Source organism: Sinocyclocheilus grahami, unplaced genomic scaffold (assembly GCF_001515645.1).
Source record: "Sinocyclocheilus grahami isolate Dianchi unplaced genomic scaffold, SAMN03320097.WGS_v1.1 scaffold741.1, whole genome shotgun sequence".
Taxonomy (NCBI): Eukaryota; Metazoa; Chordata; class Actinopteri; order Cypriniformes; family Cyprinidae; genus Sinocyclocheilus; species Sinocyclocheilus grahami.
This window is the reverse complement of record NW_015505920.1, coordinates 355,216-378,823: the sequence shown is the minus strand read 5'-3', so window position 1 is coordinate 378,823 and position 23,608 is coordinate 355,216. Positions and strand designations below refer to the sequence as shown.

General features: G+C 39.5%; 2 protein-coding genes across 3 annotated transcripts in view; both read right to left on the bottom strand.

Moving 5' to 3' along the window:
- The window catches only part of LOC107560760 (uncharacterized), a 25,560-nt gene extending 17,171 nt beyond the window's left edge, over positions 1-8,389 (bottom strand). Inside the window, exon 1 of the mRNA XM_016245020.1 lies at positions 6,436-8,389. Within this exon, the coding sequence (XP_016100506.1) occupies positions 6,768-8,123 (1,356 nt within the window). The 5' untranslated portion in view covers positions 8,124-8,389 and the 3' untranslated portion in view covers positions 6,436-6,767. The remainder of the gene's footprint in view (positions 1-6,435) is intronic.
- Positions 8,390-13,512: 5,123 nt separating this feature from the next.
- The window catches only part of LOC107560759 (signal transducer and activator of transcription 5B-like), a 118,671-nt gene continuing 108,575 nt past the window's right edge, over positions 13,513-23,608 (bottom strand). For both annotated transcript variants that reach the window (XM_016245018.1, XM_016245019.1), the window contains exons 14-20: positions 22,985-23,191; positions 20,419-20,513; positions 19,500-19,642; positions 19,202-19,357; positions 17,941-17,992; positions 16,913-17,017; positions 13,513-14,793 (exon numbers count right to left, since the gene is read on the bottom strand). In XM_016245018.1, coding sequence (XP_016100504.1) covers positions 14,670-14,793; positions 16,913-17,017; positions 17,941-17,992; positions 19,202-19,357; positions 19,500-19,642; positions 20,419-20,513; positions 22,985-23,191 — 882 coding nt within the window. In that variant the 3' untranslated portion in view covers positions 13,513-14,669. The remainder of the gene's footprint in view (positions 14,794-16,912; positions 17,018-17,940; positions 17,993-19,201; positions 19,358-19,499; positions 19,643-20,418; positions 20,514-22,984; positions 23,192-23,608) is intronic.

Genomic DNA, 23,608 nt, shown 5'->3' with positions numbered 1-23,608 from the left:
AACCAAACGGACGCATTGAAAGATGGATGGATGCGTTTCTGCGTCAACATCCTGAACCTGAGCTTGTGAAGGGCCCGGTTCAGTACGCGCAGGTCCAGGATCGGTCGTGACCCACCGCCTTTCTTGGGTACGATGAAGTATGGGCTGCAGAAACCCGACCTCATCTCAGCTGGAGGAACCGGCTGTATCGAGTCCTTCGCTAGCAGGACCGCGATCTCTGCACGCAAGACAGGAGCATTCGACCGCTGCGAACCAATCGAAAGGACGGACGCATTGAAAGATGGATGGATGCGTTTCTGCGTCAACATCCTGAACCTGAGCTTGTGAAGGGCCCGGTTCAGTACGCGCAGGTGCTAGCAGGACCGCGATCTCTGCACGCAAGACAGGAGCATCCTTGTCCGGCACAGAGGTGGACCGAATGCCCCTGAACCTGGGAGGGCGCTGGGCGAATTGAATCGCATAGCCGAGTCTGATGGTTCTCATGAGCCAGCGAGACGGCCTGGGGAGCTCCAGCCAGGCCCCCAGCGACCGAACCAGCGGGACCAGGGAAACCACTGACGCACCTGCAGTGGGGCATCGAGGTGGAACACAGGGACCCAACCCGGGAGGCCGTGCATCCCAGGGTGGGGTCTGAGTGCGCGGCACACCACTTACCTGGCTCCACGGCTGGGCAGGGGGCTCGTAAGGAGGCATAGCGGAGGAGAGGGGGACAGCCGTGTGGAGACTGGGTCTCGTGCACCGCCATCCTCGCCCTCTTGGGACCCGGAGGCAAAGGAAACTGCTCTTTTATTGAAGTTTTGGGTACCACTGGCTGGGTAGCCAGTGGCGGAACAAAAACAAACGGAAACATAAGATTCTCCACCCGGCCCTCCTCCGGGGGAAGGAGTGGTGCAGTCACCCCACCTCCGCTCCGGCGCGGCCACAACAGCAGCCTTCACAACAGCCGCAGCATGGAGCTGGAGGCTGCAGGAAACCGGCACAGCCCGCCTCCACCCCTGCCAAGCCCGTGAAGCGCCAGAGCAGGCGGCGTGCCTGAGACGGGCGACCCGGAGCTCTTGGAGAACCGAAGTAGCCCTCCGAGAACCAGCGGGGCATGGCAAGGGGGATACCCCCCCGTTTAATGAGGAGGTATCTAGACCGCAACATCGCGATGGTCATGTTCCCGCACTGAGAACATGACTCATCCATGAGCGCTGCTTCATCGTGCTGTAAGCCCAGGCACGAGAGGCAGCGATCATGACCATCAGATGGAGGCAGGAAACGACCACATCCAGAAATGCACGAGCGGGAAGCCATCTTTAAAAAGACACCCGTCACTCGTGAAGCTCTTTTAGAAATTGCTCTTTTAGAAGGAAACACTCTTTTAGAGAGAGCGCTGAAGCGCCCAGGGGAGGCCGCGGCGAGACCGCAGAATGGAAGCGGCAGCCCGCCGAGGTTTCAGCAGCGTGGGTGGCAACCCCCACTGATACGCCGTCACACCAACGCCAGCTGTTTCTCTAGAACACTCGCGGAAATTCGGCTCGGCTCCGAAGCAAAAAGCTGATGTGCGTTTGCACGCGCTCTCCTTTTATACCCACGCTGCGGGGCGGGGTGCGTGTGACGAAACACGCACGGCAACTGTCATTGGCTTGTTTAGTTATCACTCGAAGGTGATTGGGCTCTCGGGCGAGATCCCAATTCATCAGTCGTGACTGACGTAATGTAGAACGTGACTGACTGAAAGGGAACCATGGTTACATAAGTAACCTGAGATGTTCTTTCACTGCATGATTTAGTATTAAAGTGCACGAGGAATGATCAGAAAATTCAAGATATGGGGGCAGGAAATGTATATATTTATATAATTTCATATAGTTAAACAATATCACATGAAGATCGAGCGCCGTTTTTTTTTTTTTTGCTTGCTCCAAAAATCAGCATGATTACAAATGTGATTTTATACAACAGTTCAATAAACAAGAAGTTAATATTAAGAGATTTACATTTTAGACACCATATTGCCTGTTTTTGTTCTATTTCGCCAACAGAAATATTTCTAAACACAGCCACAGCACTGTTTTGCGTCTCTGAGCAACATGAGGGTGTTTCGTTCCTGAATGAATCAACCGATTAAATGATTCGGTTCAATCGCAATGACTTTTATGTATCAAAACATTATTTATTCATTTGTAATGCAGGTTAAAGCATTCCATGTCCCTCAGAGCTGCATTAAACAGTGGGTAAATATATCTACTCCACTTCAGATGCAGCTTCTGTGTTTCCTCTGCATTGCAAAGATGCATTTTGTTGATACTGATTTCACTTTATTATTTTGCTTAATTTATTTAAAAAAGAAAAATCTAACTAAATAAACTAAATGTGACATGCTCACAAAATCTATACACATACTCTATAAACACTATACTATGTTTTGTATAACTACAATACATAAATATATTTATAACTCAATTTAAATGTATTTTTTCTCTCCGGGCAAGTAACTTTTATACTCGGACAAGTAAATGACTAATTTACTTGTCCGAAGGACAACCAAATGAGAATGCTTAATGTCAAGCCTTGCATAGGCTACAACAGGATAGGCTATGTATAACGTTAAATTGATATAAAACAATTTGCAATAATTTTGCAATTTCATATAAGCACTTTAGTGTCAATGTAAATTTCTCTTGTTCTGACTGGTTCGGATAGGCTGACAGCTACGAGTTGCGGGTCAGGACAACAATGTCTCAGTCCAGTAACTACTTCAAATTTTATTTATTGATCGTACATAGATATTGTGTGGTTCTGTAACAAAATAAACAAATACAAACATGAGTGTATAAAAATATCACCACAATTGACATGTATCAACTAGTAAACAAATGAAAAAAAAAACTCTCTTCACTTCATTCTGGCATAGCCTGGAAATGGTCATGCAAAGAACAATCTTCCATAGCCTAAGTAAAAATGTAAACTATTCTAAAAAGGAAGTGAGAGAGGGTCTATTCTAAAAACAAAAATGAGGAGAGAGGGGAAAATATGAGTTAGTAAGTAAAATCCCCAGCTATCAGGTTATTTTACTAAAGCTGATGATGGAGTGGAAGTTGTGAAACAGCAAGTGGACCGGGCACATGAAGCAGATAAAATCACAGCGTCATCGTCCCCACAGATTTAGTTTGATTAACAAGTTAACAACTTGATGGATATATATATTGCTTTTTGTATTTGAAAGTATATTCGCTTATGCGTTGAGAGATAAACCGGCATATCAATCGTTTTGAGCGGCATGATGTAGGTTAAGATGCATCTTTTCATTTAAAAGCATTTTAAGCATTGTGGTTTAAAAACAAATGTAACTGTTCAGGGACATTAAACAGTGGGGCAGAATTCATTTTGGCAAATGCGCGCATTAAGACGGTCACGGCCTGATTCGCGTGGCGCGCACCTGCTCGTACAGCGCAAGTCTAAACTTTAGTTATTTTTCTAGCCTTGTGCTTAAACGTTCAAATGCACAGTTATGTGTCAAAATGTCTCCTCGTCAACACAGTCCTTTGTGTCTTAAAGGAACGTTAATAGTTAAATATAAAGTATGTGTAGTAGGCTATATGAGATCCTAATAGGATGAGATTTTAAAGGAGTTCACCCAAAAATGAAAATACTGTCATCATTTACTCAGCCTCAAGTTGTTCTAAACCTGTATGAATTTCTTTGTTCTCCTCAACATAAAAGAAGATATTTTGAAGAATGTTCGTAACTAGAAAGTTTCTAGACCCCATTGATTCCAGTAGTGTATTTTGTTTTTCATACTATGGAAGTCATGGCAACAGCATCTGTCTGATTATTGTTCCAAATATATGGAGTTTATTTGCAAAAACAGACAACTCTGTTTATTAAAATGGTCAAAAATCATGTTTTTTATTATGTTATCATATTTTTATTGTCTTTTATTGTGTTAGTAAGCTGTATTTATTTTTTAATTGTTTTAACTTAATCAAAATAACCCAACTGCAGTTTGATCGAGAATAATTGGAATGCACAATGAAAAAACATCATTTTTGTAAATTGTTCAAAATGGAGTTATCTGTTTTTGCAAATGAACTCTTCATATACTTTTACATTCAACAGCAGAAGGAAACTCATACAGGTTTAGAACAACATCAGACCTTTAATTTTAGGGTGGGCTATTCCTCTAAACCAGCCTAATTTAGCCGCTGTTAAAATGTATGTCAATAATGTTAATCAAACATTAGAAAGAAAATCACTCACTGTCCTTGACCGAATCACTTTTGTAAAATAAATAAGAATGAATGTATACAGTGAAGACTATTCAGTTTATTTGTACAATTATTTTATACAATATAATTTCTTATCCAGTGCTTTAAGTGTTTCAGTTAGGTCTATTTTTTTGTAATTTGTGGCTGTTTACTTGTCTTAAAGTCTGCATGAAATCAAAATTGATTATCTATACTTTTCAAATTATCATATCGAAGTTAACATACCCTCCAACCATTATTAGTTGCTATGAGTGAGAGACAGAGAGGAGGAGCACAAAAATAAAACCACGCCCTCAATTCAATATTCCGTTTCAGCTGCAAATACGTCACTACACTGAAATAAAGTCGGCAGAAACTTCCAGTTCACACGAACTTTAAGTATTAAGCTTGTTTTTACTTAGGGTAGTATTTTTTTTAATATATATATATATTTAATTTGGTAACAAGGATTATAAAATGGTAATGCATAAAAATTTTGATAGGATAAAAATCCTATTTAAAGCTATATATATATATATATATAATTTGTAATAGGGGGCCCTGCAGTTAGTCATAGCCCCGGGGCCCAGTAAGGTCTTAATGCGGCCCTGCCTGCGCGCTGTTATAATATAACCGAGTGATTTTACTTTTAGATAAATATATACACATACACATATGCATGTAACATGAATATTAAATGGCTCAAAAAACAGGCGACTCCGTCATTAAGTGTAAACATCAACTGGCCACAAAGCACGTGGCAGTTGCTGGTCCATGATCATAACAGTATCACCAGTCTGCAGGTCAGTTCCTTCTGTTTTCCACTTCTGCCTAATCTGAAGGTTTGGTTGGTAGTAACGGATAAAGTACCTCCAGAAGTGGTCAGCTAGGAGCTGACTATGCTTCCATCTCCTATGGCTTAAGAGATTAAAATCGTGGTATACAACTTGAGGTAATGAGACGTCCCGCCTCCCCATCAACAAGATGTTTGGCGTTACTGGGTCTGGATCAGCAATGTCTGAAGAGGTGTATGCAATGGGTTTGGAATTGAGAATACCTTCTATTTCTATAAGGACTGTCCTCAGTACTTCTTCGCTGACTGTCTTGGCACCGAGTGTAACTTGAAGTGCATTCTTTAACGAAAGTATCTCCCTCTCCCAACATCCACCAAAATGGGGTGCACTGGGTGGATTGAAGAGAAATCTTATCTGTTGGCTGGAGAGGTGGGTTTGTAGCTCAGGATGAAGGGCCATGAAAGATTCCCTTAATTCCCTTTCTCCTCCTTTGAAATTTGTACCCTGGTCTGCAAGGAGTTCAAAGGGTTTGCCACGTCTGGAAATTAATCTCCGTAGAGCCATTAAGAGGGAATCAGTGTCCATGCTGGTAAGTATGTCAATGTGGACTGCACGTGAGGTCATGCATTTAAAAATGATTCCCCATCTCTTTTCATGCCTGCGTCCCACCTTTATAGTGTATGGTCCAAAACAGTCTACACCTGTTGAGTAGAAGGCTGGTTGATGGATTCTAAGCCTGGCGGGGGGGACGTCTGCCATTCTGGGAGGATGTGGTTGTCCTCGCCACCGTTGACACTCTGTGCATTGCCGTTGGTGACTTTTCACCGCTGCTCATCCCCATAGCACCCAGTACTTTCTCCGAAGCTCAGCAAACACCCTTTCGGGCCCTGGGTGATGCAGCCGGTGATCATAATCTTTAATTATCAGTCTGGTAATGGGGTGATGTGGGTCAAGGACAATTGGATGTATGGCATCTTCTTCTGGCTCACTGTACTGACGAAGGCGGCCACCAACCCGTATGAGTTCTGAGAGACTGTCAAATTCAGGTGCTAGACAAAGCAGTCTGCTGTTTTTCAGCAGGGGTTTATTTGATCTTAAACACAGTAGTTCCTCTGCAAAGCAGTCAGTTTGAACTTGGCGTAGGGCTGCCAACTCTGCCTCTTTGTAGTCATCTGCTGTTGGTGTACTGTCATGCTGAATATAGGCTTTTAGCAGATGTGCGAGGGTGGAGTACTGCTGTGGGTCTGGGGTGGGCGGAGAGGTGGCTGTTAAACCACAAAAGGCTGACTTTCTCAGTTCATTGTCATGGTTAGTGGTTGTTAGTGGCTGCATCGCTGGCCATCTAACAGGGGTTTGGCTGAGAAATTTTGGCCCGTTGTACCATCGGCTTTCTCACCCTATGTCACGACTAGATCTGCCCTTTGTGATGTAGCCAGCTTGCTGTAACCTGTTTATCTCTTCCTGGTATGCTGCTGCTTGATCAGGTTTCCTTTCCAGACGATTTTCAATTCCCCTTAACTGTGGCAACACAGCTACTTCGGGTGCATGAAGGCATGGCATATCCTTAGCCCGCAGTAGGGGAGTTGCATAACGCTGGACTCCATTAACTCCTATTCTCACGGTTTTCGTGTGGAGAAGCTGGATGGACTCCTGGTCTTGTCGTGACCTTATCAGCACTTTTTCAATCTGATATGGGAAAATGTCCATTTTCCATAGTTACTCCACATCAGCGTACAGGTTGTCAATGGGTCGCAGACTGGTGAAGAGACACTGCTGAGGGTGTGGTGGTTATTTCTTGTGCTGGACCCTGTAATGTCCATCCTAGGCGGGTTCTCACAGTAGCAGGGCCCCCAGGTGGGCCTAGTCGGACAGGTTCGATGGGTGTTATGAGGTGAGGGCAGTCAGAGCCAATAAGAATCACGGGTTTCACCTTGTGAAGGTTCCGAAGTGGCAGGCCCGCGAGGTGCTTGTACCTTTTCTGGAGTACCTGGACTGGGTGCGTGTACTCTGCTAAACCCAGGCTGTTAGCTGTGAATGCACTCCGTATCTTGAACACCTTACGAGGGTTATCCATTGAAGACACCGTGAAGGTCACGGCCGCCCCGTGAATGGTCTGCATCTCTTGCCTGACCGTGCGAAGCACTAATTCCTCTGGCTGCCCCTTTAGTTTCAGCTTCTGAATTGCATTATGAAGAATAATGGTCCGCTCTGACCCATCATCAAGCACAGCATATGCCTCCATAGCTTTGTTGCCATTTCGGAGTAGAACTTTGGTCACTTTTAACAAGATCTTACGGTCACAAGTGGGACGATCAACATATAGTACCGCACTGGCTGGAACAGATTCTTCAGTTGTTCTGCTTTGATCAGTCACCTCATGTAGTGCCACCAGGTGCTTCCTGTTACATGTTTGACAGAGGGCTTTCAGAGTGCAGTGGGCTGCCTGATGACCACGTCCACAGCGCCAGCATCTATTTTGGCTTTTAATCCAAGTTACTTTCTGTTCTTTGGTGAGTAGCTTAAAGTTCTCACAATTGTTCAGGAAATGTCTGTTGCTGTCACAATATGGACAGTAAGCATTCACCCTTTCTCCCTTAGCAGTGACTGGTTTCTGTTGATCAGCTGGTAGTACTGAAGTGGCCTTTGATTTCTCTGTTCCAAGGAGAATGGCAGTGGGTTTGCGAGTTTGCTGGGAGTCTCTCCTTATTTCCTTTCTCGGCATTGATGACACTTGTTTGGATTGAGGGGTGTAATCTGTGTGGTCTCCCTGAACTTGGAGCTCATATTCAAGCCTATCTGCAAAGTCCAGTAATGTAGGAATGGTAACGCCAAGAGGGTGTGTGTACCTCTTAAAACTGGATCTGAAGTCATGTGGCAATTTGCTCATAAGTCTGGAAACATGTGACCCACACTCCAGCTCGGTTGTTCCTTTCAGGCCTAGCTGTTCCAACATACTGACCAAGGAGCGTCCATGGAGCCCAAACAGACGAAAAGCTTTCACATCTCCACTACGAATGTTTGGTCCATCCATCAGATATGCTATGCGTTGTAAGGCTAACTGGTGGGGTTGGCCATACATCTTGGTAAGTGCTCTCATGGTGTAAGTAAATGGAAGCCTTGAATTATTGTACGAGTCTGACACAAAAAGTGCTTCCTCCAGCTTTAGGTGGTCAGTAAGTATCTGATATTTAAAATGCTCTGTTGCATCCTCAGGCAGAATATTCTCTAAAGCTATCCTCAATCTTGAGAATTCTCTAGGATCAGGAGATGTTAAAAAGGGAATGGTTGGAGCAGGCCCTCTGTATGTTTTCTCCTGAGAGAGTGAAGGCTGGTCATACACTTGTCTGCGATCAGGGCGAGCAGGTGGCAGGTGGCAAATGTTCAGTACATTTTCATTTCTGGGTGAACTATTGCTATAAATGTCAGATTGGGGTGAAAACCAACTTCGTGTGCTGAAGTCTCAAACTGATAAGATGGAAGGCACTGAGAGAATGGAGGGTCTCTGGAGTGAAACTGTTTGCTGTGATGTGCTTGTGACGGTACTCTCTCATGAATTAAGGACGCAATGTCCATACTCCTGAAGTTTTCAGTTAACTCAAGGCTCTCATCAATCACAGCTGGCTGCAGTTCTCTCGTGGAAGCAGGTGGTGGCACCCTAATCCGGGGGGCTGGCGTTGGGCGGTATGGTTGTGAAACTGCTGGGCTCACCACTGGAATAAAGGGATCGTAGGACGGCACTGGTAAAGTTGCTGACTTAGATGGAGCTTCCCGTTCTGCTTTAAGGCTTTGTAGCTCATGGTGTAACATGGCGTTCTGCCAGCGCATCTCCTTTAAGGTTGAGATGATCTCTGGGAGCTGACTTATTTGTTGCCGCAAATCTATATTCGCTTGTTGCACTGCATGCAGCATAGATTTGAGCGCTACTTCCTCTTTGCTTCGTCCATGCGATGTCCATTCGTCTCTTAAAATCCATTTCTCCTGCTCTGACACTTGGCTGACAGGAGAAGTCGATCGGGTAGGTCCTGCAGAACTTGGAGACTGTACTCGACTTTGACTGAAGGCTGGGAGTGGCTGTCGTTGTGCTAGTGGTTCACCAAGCTCATAATCTGCCAAATGAGCTGGGGGCTGAACGCATCGTCGTGGACACACAACAGGCTGTTCTTTCTCTGGCTGGGACATCTCCGTAGCAGATCAGCATCCGGCTCAAAGGACCATGTAAATTTCTCTTGTTCTGACTGGTTCGGATAGGCTGACAGCTACAAGTTGCGGGTCAGGACAACAATGTCTCAGTCCAGTAACTACTCCAAATCTTGTTTATTGATCGTGCATAGATATTGTGTGGTTCTGTAACAAAATAAACAAATACAAACATGAGTGTATAAAAATATCACCACAATTGACATGTATCAACTAGTAAACAAATGAATAACTAATGGAAACTATTACACTGTAACACTGCACTGCAGCTTGACTTCAAACGGCCTAAATTACTATATAAATGAACTCAAACACAAAGCATATAGAAAGTGCGCTGATGTGCATGCGTTGTTCACGTGCACGCGGCTGCTGCTGCACGTGCGGTGGTGCTGATGAATTAGACCACTCAGAGAGCCTGCCCGCTGTTATAATATAACCGAGTGATTTTGCTTTTAGATAAATATATATGCATATGCATGTAACATGAATATTAAATGGCTCAAAAAACAGGCGACTCCGTCATTAAGTGTAAACATCTGCATGTATAACACCGAACACGACAGTTACATGTAAACCATCAAACAGTTACTCGTATACACAGGGGCGGATTTAGTGATTTGGGGGCCCCAGGCAAAATACAGGAATGGGGCCCTATACAATTTCACACATTTACAACCTTGAGGTTCCTTTCACTGTTGCTCCCTGCTGCACGCCCGTGTCCCATAGTTGTGTCTAATCTTTTAGATTTTTCATGTACATGTTATAAATAAAGGATTTCTTTAATGTTGTAAATCCCTTGTTCACATTTAAACAGGTTATAATAGTATAAGAGTAGGTTGTGGCATGATATTTGTAGGGCCCTATGAAACCCGTTTTATTTTTCCCAAATTAGCCTACGTTTTTTCCCCCAAAATCTTTTTTTCCGTTTTAGTTTTTCTGGATCCATTTTTTTTCCTTTTCTGGATGATTATATAAAATTTTAACAAAAAAAACATGTCTAATGAATTAAAATCATGAAACTTGTTTAATTTAACAGCAATTTAGGCCTATTAAAAGTTTAACAAAAATTACATTCTTAGGGCCCAAATTCTGCGCTTTCTTTCTTTTTTTCTGTATTCCATTTTAACGGTTTAATCAAAAACATATCTAATTAATTTAATTCATAAAAACAACTTAATTTATTACAATATACAATAATAGGGCCCTATGAATTTTTTATTTTATTTACTTATTTTTTAGAAATTCTGTGTTGTGTATTTTCATTTTTCTGGTAATCAAATGAAGGCGAAAACATTCATCTATCTTTTATTCCAATGAAAATTAAACAAACCCTTTAATTTTTGTACATTCAAAATGCTACACAACAGAAGTTTACTGTGTAACGAGCAATGTCACGGAATTCGTCAAATATTGAATGAATAAATCAAATGCAATTCTGTACACTTCAATCAAACCGCGATATGGACTAGTATATGTGAATATTAAATGGCAAAAATACTACAGGCAACCGCGAGCGTTGCGCGTGCTTAAATAGCAAACTAGCAAACGTGCGTCTGCGCCGTTCATTCCGCGTTACACAGTAAATTCCGTTTTTATGAATAGATTCCGGGATTCCGTCCCCATTTTCTACATCGCCCTACTTTTCTAAGAAGCACGTTCAACGCGGACGCACAGACGGTTGTGGCGGTAATGAACACCACAGCAACCACTTGTGCGTCCGCGTTGAACGCGTATCTCGTATATAAAAGGCATTTTAGGGGGCCCTTGGCTTTCGGGGGCCCAAGGCGGTCGCCTACCTTTGCCTAATGGTTAAGTCCGCCTCTGCTATACATATTCGGATACTTACATCGTGATGCACGCACACATAGTGAATTGGTGGGTTTTTGCTAAATGTGAGCCAAAATCATCACAATTAAAAGAACCAAATACTTAAACTACTTCAGTCTGTGTGCATTGAATTTATTTAATACACGAGTTTCACAATTTGAGTTGAATTACTGAAATAAATGAACTTTTCCACGACATTCTAATTTATTGAGATGCACCTGTATACTTTGAAGATATAATCCACTCGTTTCCTCTCTAAACTATATAAGGCACAGCCGAACTCTCTCTGTTCTACCACTCACTTTCCCGCTCCGTTACCTGGAAACCTGAGACCGAACTTTGGCACAGTCCATTTCAGTCCAAATGATGGGGGTGTCCGGGAAAGTCAATGTTTCGTGGGGAATACTTTCTACAGTCAATGTTTACGTAAATATATTTTTAAGGAATTTCGGCTTTATAAAATTATTTTAAATGATTAACCTTACCTGTAGATATGCTTTCCTGTGCGTGGTCCAAACATAGACTGTCGTTTCGCGCCAAGTTTGAAAAGTTATCTAAGCTAGGGTGACCATAAGTGCCATTTTCCCAGGACGCGTCCTGGCCAGGATTTCTATATTGCCTACGATCGGTCTGCACACGCAAACAAAACCAAAACCGAGATATTTTAGGCAATATAGAAATCCTGGCCAGGACGCGTCCTGGGAAAATGGCACGTATGGTCACCCTAAGCTAAGCGGCAAGATTTTGTAAACAAAACACATGCATTTTGTGTTAAATAGCCTAAAAATATAATCAAGTGAAAACAAACGTCAATAATTTTTCTATTGTTTTGCCAACATAAAACTTCCGAGCAGCATATTGCTATGGCTATGTTACTTTGTTGGCTAGCTTTATTTACGCGACTATTCATTCATACTAACTTTTAATCCAACATATTATTACTGAAACGTTTGTCATTTCTGGCAATATTGTCTACTTGATTGCACAGACACTACTGGAAGAGAACTGAACTGAAGAATTGACTATTGACGCACTATTTTCCTGGTTAACACTGTAAAAGCTGTGTTAACACAATCTGTATTATAAGCACTATATAAAGGTGACTTGACTTGACCTACTAAGGCCCTGACTCTTACCAAGACCTGGGACAATCTTTGTGTGCTTCTATGTCAAAAAAAGAATAATAATTGTTTTCATCATTTGTGTGTGTTCTCATACACATGATTTTAATGATGAAAGTGTGAGAGAATGGCTCAGATTTTGCAAAAAGGACAGGTATGGCTGTTGCATGTTGATCCATGTTCACACTCAGCATCCATTCTTGCAGTGTGGCATTGATGTGCCATCATGATAACCAGGAAAACAGCTTTGAAAACCAGGGTTGTAATGTTTTTCCCATTATACATTGGCCAATATGATGTTTTCACTGACAGATTCTTTAACTTTTACATTTGGTCCCCTGAATGTTGAATATTTAGTTCGATTCTTGCTGAAAATATTCCAACAACTGGAGCCCATAAAGAGGAATGTCTGTTTTTAGTTCATGAAGAAAATTACAAACTGTTAAGTTTTCTAAGAAACATGCTGTTAGGAGGCGTAGTTGCGAAGTACACAGTGATGTTGCTCGTAAGTCACTTATTCATAAACCATTTACAAAGGACCTGATAGAAAGACTACAAATGGTTTGTAAAATGTCAAGGTGCACAAACTGTTAGATCATCAGTTAGGGAAATCACACCAATTATGAACCCAAGTTCATTCAATTCTCACATTAAAGACAAAGTGCTCACACTACTTGTGCTGGAGTCCAAATTATTAAAAAAAAACAAAAAAAACTTTATTGTCACTTCAATTGCTCTTCGCTACATCCAAACATGTGACGAACACAAAACAGAGCAGAGCTGAACATGCCGACACATGCACACACACACACACATACATACAGTGAGAAACAGTCTACACAACAACATGACAGATCAATTTGAAAACAAAGACAATAAAAAAAGATAAAGAAAAATCACACAGCTTCCTATGTGTCTCTGCCATGACAGAAATAGAAAGGGGGGGGAAACAACATCCACTGTGAGGAATAAACCATCCTTTAAAAATGAACACAGGCATCTAAAAGTGGGAGTAATTAGTCAGGTTTGCAGATTACACATACAGTAAGCACACAGAAAACATCTCTTCGTGCTAACTTCATTGTTTGGCCTTTTCTTCCATGCAAAAGCTCAGCTGAAATCTGAAGTGAAACTACTGAGGTGGCAGCGACTGACCCCTTTGTGTCGATAATAGTTTTGAGTACTGATTTTGGATCAGTACGCCAGGGCTTCTACAGACAATCGGACACAGTAAAGTGTCATTTTGCACTACACAGAGGGATGGAGCCATCTAGCATCTACAGTAATAAAATAGAAATATGTTAACAAAAAATAAATTCATATATTCTGGATGTAGGTAATTTCTTTTAAATGTGTCGTATTTTTATTTATATTCGATTATTATTATTATTATTATTATAGGTATTTTACATCAACTGTATGTCAATGTCCTGAGTGGCCTAGGCGTATGCAGAGTGCGAGAGAAAAAAGATGCAGGTCGGTAACAAGGTGACATACAGAAATGCGAACCTATAGGACGGCCAGTTAGGAGCATTCCAGAAGCAGCATGTGTAACCATGACGACGAGTTCTCTTGTTTTGTTCCGAGAGGGAAGCATGAGAACAGAAGAGGTCATCACCTGTTGCACTGGAGAGAGAGACAGACAGAGAAAGAGAGACGGCCTGTGTAGTGTAGCGTGAGCCGAGACGCTCAGCGGACCTTTCTCTACCCCATGTGTTTCCATCGCTTTACGTGGGACGGATGCGAGCGGGCGCGTTTCTCATGTATGCCTCAGTTTCAACGATGTGAGTGACAGGCCGTGGTGCTGCTGGTTTGGATGTGGGTGTAACTTATGTTCACGGTTCAGATTAAACACAGACGGCGAAGGGATGATTAAACCCATTCAGCCTGTCAGTGCTCATGTAGGTGCAACGAATGTTAACAGCCTTGCAACCTAAACACTCTTTAGTGTACAGAAGCGTTATATTGCAATCGCCATAGTAACAATAATGTCATCGTCTGCAAGAAAGCATTCGTTTAAGAGTGCAAAGGATAATATGCATTTACTTCAGATGCAATAGATATCGGAACACCCTCAAAATAAACCATAGAACAGTTTGAAAAACATAAAAATGTTCCTTACAGTAGTACATTTCCGTTTAAGGGTTTCACAGATTTGTTCTGCGAAAAGTCAATTTGAAACAAATACATGCACAAAGGAAAAAAGATAACATGCATCTCTCTCTTTCTCTTTTCCTACAATACTGTTTGGTGGTATTTAATTAGAGGAAGGCTCATTGTATTTTTCTTCTTCCATTAGCTCCTTTCTCTTCTACAGAAACAAGGGATGGGGGAAAGTAAAAGAGGTGTGATGAAAGAGAAAAAAGAGAGATAAAGAAAAAGCTAAACTGAAAGTCATAAAGACCCACACTGAGAAACAAATGGGGAAAATACACTAAGAGTAGGAGAAAAATGTATTTAAAAAAACATTGTTTAGGAAGAAAAGTCACAGATGAAGGTCATGACTGCTGGCCGCTCCACTGGCCCTCCATCGGTCGACGGAGCAGTTCCTCTACATGCCTCGCTACATCCATGGTGTCGTCCAGATCGAAATCGCCATCAGCGTCCAGCATTGGGTCTCCACTGAGAGAGAGATTGAGTTACGTTAAGTAATTTGAAAACAATAATCTTGATAATTCACATCCAATAACACAGGGGCGCCTACAGGATTTCTTCCGAGGGTACGCACAGAGGTTTTTTTTTTGGGAGGGACGGGTGGTCTTTTTCCCCCTTTTCCCAAAAAAGCTTATACTACTGTTTCAGCTATTAAAATAGTTCAGTTTTGTATGTAATAGAAAAGTGATTATATTTCGTTTTGTTTTTTTTATAAAGTTAATTTAGAAAAACGTTTGGAGCATTTTTTGTGATCGTTAAATGTACGTTTTTTTTATTTTTATTTGTTTTATCATAGCCTATATGTTTGATCAATTTAGCATTCTCAAATCATCACGACTTGCCTAAAATAAAATCTACAGATATAAAACAGTTCCAGCATATCACAATGTTAGTTTAAATGTTGAACCTAGATAAATGTGCGCTGTTACACGCATATCCATGTGTGCGGAGAGTGGAAGCTGAAGCCCGCTCTGCAGGACTTGGAGGCGCCAGCGTGATCACTTGCATTTTTTTCTAACAGTAGAAAGAATTTAAAATATGCAGTCCTTTTTGCTCATAAAGGTACGAGTAATACATCATTCTAAACTGTAAAGGGTCTACTTTTATTTGTGTGCACTCACAATATCAATAAAACGTTGTGCTTTTATAAAATAAAGAAAACAAACGCTATCTGCCGTCTCGGTCTTGAACAGGAGCGCTTCACAATGATGAACCTAAACTCAGCGAATTGTCTCACAGACATGATCAAAATATATAGAAAGCTTTAAATTACTACTTTAAAACGAAATAATTCAAATCGAAAATAGAAACGATTTCATTATGTAATCCCTAAAGATGCATTTCTCTCTAAAGGCACGTGAGGAGTTATTTTTTTACACCATAATTGATGGATGTCTAAAATATAAAAAATAATAAAAAGCCTAAAACATGCCCGATTATAATTTGCGTTTTATTTTATAATTCTGTACAATTAAAAAAATAAAACACAAATTATAATGGCATATGTAAAACTTTGTCCTATAATTGTATAGCGGTTTATATTTTCAGATTTTTATGTTGCTCTGTTCTGAATACCTTAAAATGTAAAGGATTTGCAGGATCCATGCAGCAAATGCTTTAAAAATAGCTTTAAAAAAATTACTTTATTGGATTCCAGACGCTTTTAAAGTACTTTTCACTATAAATTTTATGGGTAGCTTGAATGTAAAAATTGTTATTCCCATTTGTGAAAATAGCCTACAAATTAATTGATGTAGGCTAACCTGATCTCATGAAAGTGCGTATAGCACGATTTTCTGCTTCTATTTGGCGTAATATTTCTATGCAGAAATTGACTTTGGCATGCAAAACACTGATAAATTCATAATTAATGGCATGACTGGTTCAGTTGACAGAAATACGGGACACACAGACCTATAATAACTGCTGAAATGTTTGCGGGGCAAATCTCAGGTCAGTCTGAGCGCTCATGGTACGCACAGTGCGTACAGCCGTACACCTGCAGGCGCCACTGCAATAACATCAATTCCATAGAATATACAGCACATTTTAGAGGGTTATTTACTATAATATCTGTTATTATATGTTACAGCATGTGGTGGTCCAGATGAAATCAACAAATATTTTCTGTGCTGATCTGAAGGAAAAAAAAAGAATTGATTTAAGCATGGTAAAAAAAACTTTGGATTCATAATCAAATTACTTAACTAATAATAATAATAATAAATGTTTGCCTGATTATGGTGGTATTATTTATATACCATTGTAATATTTATTAATATTAGCTTTTAATTTAATTAGCTTTTATTTTATCTTCAGTTTTAGTAATTTTAGTATAATTTTTAGTTGTAGTAATTTATTTTTTTAATTTTTTAATTTTCAGTATCAGTTTCAGTAATATCAGTACTTAGGCTTATTTTATTTCTGTTATTTGCCAAAGCAGCATTTTTAATTGTCTACTATTTTATATTTTATTTTATTTCAATGAACAAAAATTACTTTTAATAGTTCTGGTTTGAGTTAACAATAACAAGCCAGATGCAGAAACATACAGACAGACAGAAAACACACATATTTGTGTACTCACATGGGAGGATAGAGTCCATAAGCATGTGGTTGATTGACAGCTGGAGATGCTGCATGGTCCATGTAGGTGGGGTTTGCTGCAGGGTCGGGGTTAGGTGTCGCAAACCTACATGAACACACATGCACACATAAATAGTCCATTATTTAACATCATCAGTGTTATTTTTAGTAGTATTTATATACTGTTACAGTATTTATTCTTATTTTGAATTAGCTTTTATTTTCATATTTTCATTGTTATATTAGGCCTATACTTTTGTCATTTTGATTAGTTTTTGTTTTTTTGTATTTAAATTTGGTTTTAATTTTTTTCCCCAGTTAAATTTAATTTGAGTAATTTTAGTCTTTCAACTTCAACATTTTATTTCAGTTAGTTGCAACATTTCTATGTTTTTAAAAAATATTTATAAAGTTTTTTAAACATAAGTTTTTCATCTAATATTGAGAAATGAGTTTAAAGTCTGGTATATATTGATACAGCTTCCCATAACAATTCCTGTCACCCTACTTTTCTCTCTCCCTCAATAAAATGCCAGAAACCTCCAAAAATAACTAAAGACATTAATTCTGTTCAGCTCTATTTCACAGCTTGCTACTCTGCACATAGCTCTTGCTAACCCTCAAAATTAAGAGCTAGTTTGATAATGACTCCCTCAGAATGCTGATGACTAGAACTGAATTATCTGAGTCTGATGGTGTATGACTCCCTGCTGTGCATGACCGAAGTGGAAGGCTTGCTAACGAGACCAACGTGGTCATCCACCTATGGATAAATAATGCTGCTAATGAGGCTAACAGAGCTAAGTATATGATGAGGAGTGAGTGGAGTCTCAAGTATCCATGGCAACCAATAACTGCCCATAGACTCAGGCCAGCACTAATATGATAGCGTGCAATTAGATTTATCACTTGGAGCTAACAGGTTAGCTCTTGAATTTCAGAGATGTGAAGACCTGTACTGAGAGGTTAGAAAAGCACACAGAGACAAAGCGTGTGTGTGTGTGTGTGTGTGTGTGTGTGTGTACTTACTCTGGCACTACTTGTTTGATCTGTGGTTTTACATATCCGTCCACAGCTTTAGCTATAGAGGTGGGAAAGATAAACAGATTATTCCTAAACCATAACATAACACTGGCTCACATTATGTATGTGAATGAGAACACACACAGACAAACACAAACACGCTAGATTAGCCAGAGAGATACACTCTCATTTAAACCCAAAGACATGAACACACAGACATGCAAACACACAGGCTTGCAATGTATTTATAATAGGTTTTACTGGCTATATAATATATATGTATATATGTAATATGTGTGCATATAAATCATTTTGAATAAATATTGTACCATTCAAAAGTTTGGGCTTGGTAAAAAATTTTTTTTTTTGAAATATGTCAAAGCTAACCAAGGCTGCATTTATTTAATCAGAAATACAGTAAAAACAGCAATATTGTGAGATATTATTACAATAAAATGACTGTTTTCCATTTGAATATATTTTAAAATGTAATTTACTCCTGTAATTTCAAAGCTGAATTTTCAGCATCATTACTCCAGACGTCAGTGTCCTGATGTGTGCTCAAAAAGATCTTCTTTTTATTAATTTTAAAAACAGCTATTTAATATTTTTGAGGAAACTGTGATTTTCATGATTCTTTGATGAATAAAAGTTCATTTATAGAGTAACATCCTTGAAATAGAAATCTTTCGTAACATTACAATTATCTTTACTGTCAGTTTTGATTAGTTTATACATCCTTGTGGAATAAAAGTATTAATTTCTTAAAGGGGTCATATGATGCTGCTAAAAAGAACATTATTTGGTGTATTTGGTGTAATGAAATGTGTTTATGCGGTTTAAGGTTCAAAAAACACATTATTTTCCACATACTGTACATTATTGTTTCTCCTCTACGCCCCGGCTTTTTTTTTACAAAGCTCATCGGTCTGAAAAGCGAGGTGTGCTGTGATTGGCCAGCTATCCAGTGTGTTGTGATTGGCCGAATTCCTCAAGCGTGTGACGGAAATGTTACGCCCCTTAACACACTGTGATGACTGAGACTTTGCAACTTTACAGATCTTCTTTATGCACCAAGAGCTTGTAACACTCCAAAGAGAAAGGAAAAAATTGAAATAGCATCATATGACCCCTTTAAAACACAAAACAAAAAAACATACTGATCCCAAAGACTTTGAATGATAGTTTGTGTATATATATATATATATATATATATACCATGTCAAAAAAGATGAAAAATATGTAGATAAATAGAGATCAAGCTTACACAGTGGAGGGGTGTAGTATTTGGAGAAGACCTCATCTTTGGGCCGGTCAGGATAGAGGAACAGGAGATGATTCAGGTCGCTGATGCGATCCGCCAAGGAGCGGATAGAGAAGTCTTTGGTTGTGTATGGCATGAGGTTCCACACCATCCTTTCTCCTATGAAGAACACACATACACACTCTTTAGCAGAAGTTTTGAAATAGAATGCATAAAATGTCCCTATTATACAACAGAATATTATAACGTGCAATTAAGTGTGTTGAGGTATGGCAGTGGAGGAGCAGAGTAATGGTTCTACCTGCTTTGTTAGGGTTCTCTGCCACCCAGGCTATGGTGATGCCACCAATTTCAGAATCACTGAAGCGCAACAGAAAGGTTCCGTTGGGTTTGGACATCAGCATGTCCTGAGCTTGCTGTTTATTCACAAAGCCAAGAATCGCCCTGAGACATACAAGCACATAAACACAAACATGCATGCATAAAAGGATGTTTACACACACAAAGACAGAGAGGCTGTTATCGTTTGTGTACTGTTCAGTTTCATCATGATTTGTATACAAAGATTACAAGATACGGATGACTGGGGGTTGAAAGAGATCTTATCAAAGCTGCAAGAGGTCTCTCAGATCTTACTCCTGTGTTAATCCATCCACGGTTTAATGCCTTTAATGTATAGTTTTAACCAGCACTATCTTTCAATCAGCCAGTTGTCATGGCAAAGAAGCACTTCATAATGAAGATATCTATTAAAAGCCATGCAAAAAATAAAATAAAATAAAATAAGAACCAGATTTAAGAATGTGATACATTATGACTAACAATTTCCAGTAGAGCAACCAGGTGAAATGTACCGAAACTAAGCGTAGTGTCCATGAATTTTCAGAAATAAACCAATGTGCCATTTTCTTGTCTGGTAATTAAGTGGATTTTCCATTTAAAGTCACATAACTGAAATACGAACAAAGTCATTTCTTTGTGAGATTCACCCCGCTGGTTCATACGGCATAAACGGCAGCATTCTCAGCTGAGATGTCATTGTTATGTGAGGGCAGAGAGGAGCAACGGCTTTTATTCTATTACTTTCTGCTCGTTCATTGACTGAGTAGCAACAAAAAGGTTTTTTTTAGCTTTTACACATGGATGAATTGTTATCATTAACATCAAATCTGTAGGAATGTGATTTATATGTTCGTGTTCTCACAGAGGTCAGTTCTTACCCGTCATTCCAGTGAGGCTTCAAGTGTTTTTTAGTAAGCTCCATCACACCATCAAACCACTGCCAAAAAGTGAAGTTCCTGCCTGGTAAACTCTCCTACAATGACAAGAAACAAATCAGGTTTAAAAGACTAACATGCACAGTAAATGAGTAATGATGCTCAGAAAACAACAACTATAGATTTACCTAAATTTGTATTCTGTAAGTTCTAAAAACAAACAACAAAAACAAAACTGAGGCATCTCAACCTCTCTGACAGATTTACCATTTGCAAGCTTTATTTACATTGTTATGGCTGATTATTTTGTCACACTTAGTAACTTGAGAAATGTGAGATTAAAATAAAGGGAACACTTTGCATAGAGCTGATACAACTTAACAAATCTTCTTACAGTTATTTGTTACAATCAGATTTTAAATCATGTCAACTTTACTCACTCTCACGGCATTCCAAACCTGAATGACTTACTTTCTTTATAACAATCTCCATACAATGAAAGTCAGTGGTCACTTAAACTGTTTGGTTACCAACATTCTTTTAAATCTCATATCTTCTTTCATGTTCCGCAGAAGAAAGAAAGTAATACATGTTGAGTAAGGCTCACTTACAATATTTACCTACATAGATTAATTTTATTAGTTACATCTACTTTTTGTAGAGTGTGTGTAAAGATCTACAGTGTTAAATAAGCCCTAGTAGCATGTTGTGGACTAGAAACTCATCAAAGCATGTATGAAGCTTGTTTCCTTACAGATGCTTATGAGTTATGAAAAACAAAGCACGGAATTATGAAAGAACAATCTGCTGAATTCCTGGTACGTGTTCCTCGCAAGTGATGCGTTCATTGGACATGGACATGGAGTTGACACAAATCAGACAGTACACAGCTAGAAGTGTGCGCGGTAAAGGGAACATTCAGGGCTTAAGAAACACAGGCATGACAGCCTGAATGAGAGCATGATCCACTGCCTCATGTTCATTCTGTTTTTAATAAGTGATCCACAAGCAAAGTCACATTACTTAGGACTGAAGACAGGAAGCGTTCGTCTCCATCTCTTTCACTTTAATCACTCTGGTTCTTAGAACACAATGTCCTGACCATTTCAACTGTTAGCATGAAGATCACACAGAGCCACAGAAACACGCAGATGTCTCTTGAACATGTACAATGGGGTTCAAATGTGAAAATTTGGAATTTAGAATCTAATTTAAACATGGAATTAAATAGTCAAGCCACATTTATTTCTATAGCATTTTAAATAATACAGATCGTTTCATTATTAATATCATCATTATTCAGCTATTTAGTTTAGTTTTGATTTATTTTATTTATTTCAATAGTGTCAATGTTGAAAAGTGTCAAATGTTGCAAAATGTGTCAAATGTTACAGTGTCAAATGTTGCTGGCTGGCTGGCTGGATGGATATATATTATTCTGCATTATTAGGTCATTAAACAAAATAAGCAATTTGTGAGATTTGTAAATTTGTGATTTAATAGTGCAGAATATTCTGATCTTGTTTCTATTTAAGCTGTAGATGTTCTTTATAGCATCTCAAATCATCATTAGGCTTCCCACAAACTTTGTGCAAGTGTGTGCATATGTGAGCATTGTGTCAGTGACTAAATAAACAAAGCCATAAACACAAACAATGCCTGAACTCCAAAGGCCCTTGTTGAGAACACTGCCCGCTCAATGTAGCAGATCAGCAAAGGGCCGTTTCAAAGGCAGCCACAGCCTTAGGCCTGCCTACACATCAAAAGCTCTCAGATCACACCTCACTTCCTGAATAACCATTAACTATTGCAATGGACGAAAAGCAATGTCGATCAGATCAACTAACTTTCTGCACCAGGTCGACGGATTGCCAATTAAAATTAAGAAAAAGTCGAGGACGATGAGAGACTAGTTTTGGATTAAACCATCTGTGAGAACATCGCTCGATAATGGCGGTGCTTTTGGGTAACAAGCAGCAGGTCACAGTCACGGTCAGAATTTGTTGCGAAATAATAGGCCATATTGCTTTCATCTTAATCAAAGCTTGTGTAAAGCAGTCAAAACCATGATTATGAGTAATACTGAAGTACAAAACTGATTATATTCAGTACGGACTGCAACTGAATGCAGGGGTCTTTATGTGTCATTATGACTGATATTTTTACTGGTTTAAAATTGCAACTTACATTTCAAACCCAATATTGTCAGTTTGCTTATTTATGTTTCAACACTGAAAATAGTTTTAAAAGTTTGGGATCAGTAAGGTTTTGTTTTTTTAAAACGCATTAAATTGATTTAAAGTGACAGTAAAGGCTTCTACATTATTACAAAGGACTTTTATTTAGAATAAATGCTGTTCTTTCAAACTTTGTTCATCAAAAAATGCTGAAAACAAGGTATCACAATAATAAGCAGTACAACTGTTTTCATTATTTATAATAATAAGAAATGTTTCATGAGCAGCAAATCAGCATATTAGAATGATTTCTGAAGGGTCATGTGACACTGAAGACTGGAGTAATGATGCTGAAAATTCAGCTTTGCCATCACAGGAAAAAGCGTATTTACCCTGTTAAACTGTGACCAGGTCATGGTCATGTTGCGGTAGTCCTCCGGGTTGACGCAGGAACTGCTGAAGGCTTTCTGAGCGAGAAAGACAAGATTCTCCTCAGACAGACCTCGATTTGATTGCACCTCGGCCTTGTACTTCATATTCAGAGCTTCACACAACTGTGGCCATAACACCTTGTCGGGCACAATGAAAGGCACCCGTCCCTGAGAGAGAACAAGAAAATTAGTACATTATCAAAAAACCTTTTACAGTTGGAAAGTGTCTCATTAGGCAGGTTCTCAGTGGGTCACAATCACTTTGCTTTTAAGGTTGTTTTTTAGGACAGGAACAGGGAAATTTCGTGGCAGTGTAGAGGGATATATTACATCAACTTCTGCACTCATCACATACTGCTTGATTTGCACAAGCATCTAACATGTTCTGTATGGATGCCACTCACTGCTGCCTTGAAGAAAACCATATTGGTGACACATAATGATCTGATATTACACAAAACCTGTACGGACTTCTATGTACTACATTTAAATGCTTTTATTGTTATTAACTCACTTCTCCATTTGTGTTCCAGGGAAGAAAAAATTTATACAGGTTTGAAATGACATGAGGGTGAGTAATTAATG